This window comes from Anomaloglossus baeobatrachus, chromosome 5, assembly GCF_048569485.1.
Source record: "Anomaloglossus baeobatrachus isolate aAnoBae1 chromosome 5, aAnoBae1.hap1, whole genome shotgun sequence".
Lineage (NCBI taxonomy): Eukaryota > Metazoa > Chordata > Amphibia > Anura > Aromobatidae > Anomaloglossus > Anomaloglossus baeobatrachus.
In genome coordinates this window covers 599,088,505-599,094,011 of record NC_134357.1, presented here as the reverse complement: position 1 = coordinate 599,094,011, position 5,507 = coordinate 599,088,505, and the positions used below count along the sequence as shown (strand labels likewise).

Below are 5,507 nucleotides of genomic sequence, written 5' to 3'. Positions count from 1 at the left end.
CTGACTCCGCCCCCTCATGTGTTGTGGGGGCTTCTTGTGTGATTTCCCCCCCCCCCCCCCGTGTCTCGGCCCCTCTGTCTGCCGGTGTTCGCCCCTATCATTAGCGGCCTCTGTGTTTCAGCGCCATGGCATCGTGCAGCGGCAGCGAGGAGGACCGCAGCCTGCGGGAGTGCGAGCAGTATGTGCAGAAGTACAACATCCAGCAGCTGCTGAAGGACTGCATCGTGCAGCTGTGCACCACCCGACCCGACAAGCCCATGGCCTTCCTCAGAGAGTACTTCGAGAGGCTGGAAAAGGTGCGTCCCTGCGGGTCCTCATTACACATCCACCAAAAAGCACATAACCACTGAGCCAGCTCTCCATCACATGAGCCTCCAGAACATTACCACTGAGCCAGCTCTCCATCACATGAGCCTCCAGAACATTACCACTGAGCCAGCTATCCATCACATGAGCCTCCAGAACATTACCACTGAGCCAGCTCTCCATCACAAGAGCCTCCAGAACATTACCACTGAGCCAGCTCTCCATCACATGAGCCTCCAGAACATTACCACTGAGCCAGCTCTCCATCACATGAGCCTCCAGAACATTACCACTGAGCCAGCTATCCATGGTGCCTAAGCTTGCAGCAGATTACCACCAAGCCAGGTTCTCCTGCTCACTGCTCCACTGATCTTGTCAGGAGGAAGTCAAGCAGTCACTAAGCCAGCAGAAGTCGGGCTCCCGGTCAGACTCCCGCGAGGATGAGATCTCCCCTCCCCCACCCATGAACCCGGTAGTGAAGGGCCGGCGACGGCGCGGAGCCATCAGCGCGGAGGTGTACACGGAGGAAGACGCAGCGTCGTATGTTCGCAAGGTAAGATCACCAGGAAGGGTTAAGTGTGGAGCTCCTCCCAGATGTCTAATGGCTACGCTGCTGCCCTCTGCAGGTCATCCCCAAAGACTACAAGACCATGGCCGCCCTGGCCAAAGCCATCGAGAAGAACGTGCTGTTCGCCCACCTGGATGACAACGAGCGGAGGTACGGGGCTGAGATACACGGGCTGTATGTATCTATAGTCAGGGGCTGAGATACAGAGGCTGTATCTGTATAGTGAGGGGGTGGGTAGCTGAGGTACACGGGCTGTATCTGTATAGTGAGGGGGTACGGGGGCTGAGATACACGGGCTGTATGTATCTATAGTCAGGGGCTGAGATACAGAGGCTGTATCTGTATAGTGAGGGGGTGGGTAGCTGAGGTACACTGGCTGTATCTGTATAGTGAGGGGGTATGGGGCTGAGATACGGGGGGAGCAGTGTTCTCCCTGTAGTGTTCGGTGTACTCTGAGCCCCTCCTATCTAAGCTTCTTGCTGCACTTTCTCACAATTTCTCATTTTTATGTCTCAGTGATATCTTCGATGCCATGTTCTCTGTGACCTACATCGCCGGAGAGACTGTGATACAGCAAGGTAGTGGGGGTCGACATCGGGGGAGGGGGGCCCGGGCGGTGTGTGTGTGTGTGTGTGTGTGTGTGTGTGTGTGTGTGTGTGTGTCGTTGGGGCGGTGTGTGTGTGTGTGTGTGTCGTTGGGGCGGTGTGTGTGTGTGTGTGTCGTTGGGGCGGTGTGTGTGTGTGTGTGTCGTTGGGGCGGTGTGTGTGTGTGTGTGTCGTTGGGGCGGGTGTGTGTGTGTGTGTGTGTCGTTGGGGCGGTGTGTGTGTGTGTGTGTCGTTGGGGCGGTGTGTGTGTGTGTGTGTGTGTGTCGTTGGGGCGGTGTGTGTGTGTCGTTGGGGCGGTGTGTGTGTGTGTGTGTGTGTGTGTGTCGTTGGGGCGGTGTGTGTGTGTGTCGTTGGGGCGGTGTGTGTGTGTGTGTGTGTGTGTCGTTGGGGCGGTGTGTGTGTGTGTGTGTGTGTGTGTCGTTGGGGCGGTGTGTGTGTGTGTGTGTGTGTCGTTGGGGCGGTGTGTGTGTGTGTGTGTGTGTGTGGTGTGTGTGTGTGTCGCTGGGGCGGTGTGTGTGTGTGTGTGTGTGTGTGTGTGTGTGTGTCGCTGGGGCGGTGTGTGTGTGTGTGTGTGTGTCGCTGGGGCGGTGTGTGTGTGTGTGTGTGTGTGTGTGTGTGTCGCTGGGGCGGTGTGTGTGTGTGTGTATGTGTCGCTGGTGGGCGGGTATTGGCTGTCTGTGCATGCTGTGGGGGAGCAGGGTGGTCATTGTCTGTCTGGGGGGGACTGTTTGTTGGGGGAGACGTGGTCTGTGTGTCATGGAGGTGGGGGCCGGGGGTGGTCTGGGCCGGGGTGGTCTGGGCCGGGGGGCTCCGGTGTCCCTCCTCACGCTGCTCTGGCCTCTTGCAGGGATGAAGGAGATAACTTCTATGTTGTTGACCAGGGTGAGATGGATGTGAGTATACTGTTCTGCCATTTTGTGGGCGGGGCTTGTACCGCGGTTGGAGCATGCTCCTGTTTTGCAGGTGTATGTCAGCAGTGAGTGGATGACCAGCATCGGGGAGGGCGGCAGCTTCGGAGAACTCGCCCTGATTTATGGAACTCCGAGAGCTGCGACTGTGAAAGCCAAAACCAACGTGAAGCTCTGGGGGATCGACAGGACAGTTACCGCAGGATCCTCATGGTGGGTAACGGGGGCGGGGGCTCCGGAGCCGAGGGCGGGGGCTCCGGAACAAAGGCAGCCGACTAATGCCAACATGTCCTACAGGGGAGCACGCTGCGCAAACGGAAGATGTACGAGGAGTTCTGAGCAAAGTCTCCATCCTGGGTGAGAATCTCATGTTACATAGGACTGCAGGAAACCGCTTGTGTTATCTGTGGTGTTACATAGGACTGCAGGTGACATCTACTACATTATCTGTGCTCAGAGATATCACTGTTATCTGTGGTGTTACATAGGACTACAGGTGACATACCCAGTGTAATCTGGCCTCTTGCATAGGACTGCTGGTAGTTGTCAGCTCTTGGGGTCACCTTTCCACTTTCCCCCCAGAATCTCTGGATAAGTGGGAGCGGCTGACGGTGGCGGACGCTCTGGAGCCGGTGCAGTTTGAGGATGGACAGAGATTGTGGTGCAGGGAGAACCGGGGACGAGTTCTTCATCATCCTGGAGGTGACTGCATAGAGTGCTGGGGGTGCTGTATTGGGGGGCGCAGTGTGGGGGTGCTGTATTGGGGGGCGCAGTGTGGGGGTGCTGTATTGGGGGGGCACAGTGTGGGGTGCTGTATTGGGGGGCGTAGTGTGGGGGTGCTGTATTGGGGGGCGCTGATTGGGGGCGCAGCGTGGAGGTGCTGTATTGGGGGGCGTAGTGTGGGGGTGCTGTATGGGGGGCGCAGCGTGGAGTGCTGTATTGGGCGCAGTGTGGGGGTGCTGTATTGGGGGGCGCAGTGTTGGGGGTGCTGAATTGGGGGCGTAGTGTTGGGGGTGCTGTATTGGGGGGCGTAGTGTGGAGGTGCTGTATTGGGGGGGCGCAGTGTGGGGTGCTGTATTGGGGCGCAGTGTGGGGGTGTCTGCCTTTATCACTGCTGCTGTCGTCTGCTTTTCCCCAGGGTACGGCTGCCGTTCTGCAGCGTCGCTCGGAGGCTGAGGAGTTTGTGGAGGTCGGGAGGCTCGGGCCCTCAGATTACTTTGGTAAGTCTCTCTTGTGCGCTCTGATATCAGCCGTCCCGGTAATGTGGCTCGGAGCCCGCTGCCGCCCCGGTAATGTGGCTCGGAGCCCGCTGCCGCCCCGGTAATGTGGCTCGGCGGAGCCCGCTGCCGCCCCGGTAATGTGGCTCGGCGGAGCCCCGCTGCCGCCCCGGTAATGTGGCTCGGCGGAGCCCGCTGCCGCCCCGGTAATGTGGCTCGGCGGAGCCCGCTGCCGCCCCGGTAATGTGGCTCGGCGGAGCCCGCTGCCGCCCCCGGTAATGTGGCTCGGCGGAGCCCGCTGCCGCCCTTGTCTGTCACTTTTCTCCTCTCCTTCCAGGTGAGATTGCGCTGCTGATGAACAGACCCCGAGCTGCCACGGTGGTCGCCCGCGGCCCCCTGAAGTGTGTGAAGCTGGACCGCCCGCGGTTTGAGCGGGTCCTGGGGCCCTGCTCCGACATCCTGAAGAGGAACATCCAGCAGTACAACAGCTTTGTGTCGCTGTCAGTGTGAGCCGCTGCCCCTGTGCCCGCATCCTCCACCACCGCACCGCTTTACCTCCGCAGATAGCTTGTGCTCCACGCTGCCACCATCACCCGTCAGCCTCCAGAAGAGGACGTGCTTTGAAGCCTCACCCCTTTTCTAATTTGTTGTTTTCTATTCCCGGTAACCCTTGCCTTGCCAGTACCTTTTTGGCTGTGGCTGGAGGGGCTGGGTGAGGGGCGGCCGAGGCCTCTGACGCTGGACTCTGTTGGTGGGAAATGAATGGGGTGTCACCCTGCTGCCGTGTCTCTGCACACAAGGAAAGGTCTGAGCGTGGCGGCCCTGTTACCTGCCTCTGCCCCGGGGGGGGGCGTGCTGTGCCCGGGGGGGGGGGGGGGGGGGGGGGGGGGGGGGGGGTGGGTTGCTGGGCGCGCTGTGCCCGGGGGGCCGCATGTCACGGCTGCCACGTTTCCTGTCCGGTGTGGATGCTCCTCCGGCTCCGCCCCTGTTTTATCCACCATTTTTAATGTGATGCTGATAATAAAGCCGTGTGTTGGCGGTGCCCCCGGGGCGTTGGCGTCGGACGGTGGGCTTTCAGCAGTGGTGATTATTTTGCGCTCTGTTCACGTGTGTCTGGCATTTCCTGTGCAGGCTCCGGCCGTCGCGTCACATTCAGAGAGGACCAGTTTTGTATCGTTATCTGTGCTCAGATCTCTATAAATAAAGATTATTCCTTTTCTTATAGATTCTCCTCACACAAGCCGATCAGCAATAAAGGATTTTACTTCTTACCTGCGGCTGCTTCTTGTGCTGCGCTCCAGTGTCCACCGGGGGGCGCCGCGTATGCTAATAATTCACAGTCCGCTGAGGCCGAGTGTCCACCGGGGGGCGCTGCGTATTCTAATAATTCACAGTCCACTGAGGCCGAGTGTCCACCGGGGGGCGCTGCGTATTCTAATACACTGTCCACTGAGGCCGAGTGTCCACCGGGGGGCGCCGCGTATTCTAATAATTCACAGTCCACTGAGGCCGAGTGTCCACCGGGGGGGCGCTGCGTATTCTAATAATTCACAGTCCACTGAGGCCGAGTGTCCACCGGGGGGCGCTGCGTATTCTAATACACAGTCCACTGAGGCCGAGTGTCCACCGGGGGGCGCTGCGTATTCTAATACACAGTCCACTGAGGCCGAGTGTCCACCGGGGGGCGCTGCGTATTCTAATACACTGTCCACTGAGGCAGAGTGTCCACCAGGGGGCGCTGCGTGCGTCTAGTCTGATGTGTAGTGTGCTGTACCCATATGTCCACCGGGGGCGCTGCGTGCCTCTAGTCTGATGTGTAGTGTGCTGTACCCATATGTCCACCGGGGGCGCTGCGTGCCTCTAGTCTGATGTGTAGTGTGCTGTACCCATATGTCCACCGGGG

General features: G+C 59.4%; 1 protein-coding gene across 1 annotated transcript; it reads left to right on the top strand.

Annotated features, from left to right (window-relative positions):
* The first annotated feature begins 95 nt into the window (after positions 1-95).
* Positions 96-4,469, top strand: PRKAR1A (protein kinase cAMP-dependent type I regulatory subunit alpha). The gene is given in 13 exon segments (XM_075351538.1): positions 96-296; positions 686-859; positions 933-1,024; positions 1,391-1,453; positions 2,327-2,372; positions 2,443-2,572; positions 2,575-2,600; positions 2,685-2,721; positions 2,724-2,744; positions 2,970-3,045; positions 3,047-3,089; positions 3,526-3,607; positions 3,942-4,469. Coding segments are annotated over 13 exon segments (1,134 nt in total). The 5' UTR covers positions 96-125; the 3' UTR covers positions 4,115-4,469.
* The last annotated feature ends 1,038 nt before the right edge of the window (positions 4,470-5,507 follow it).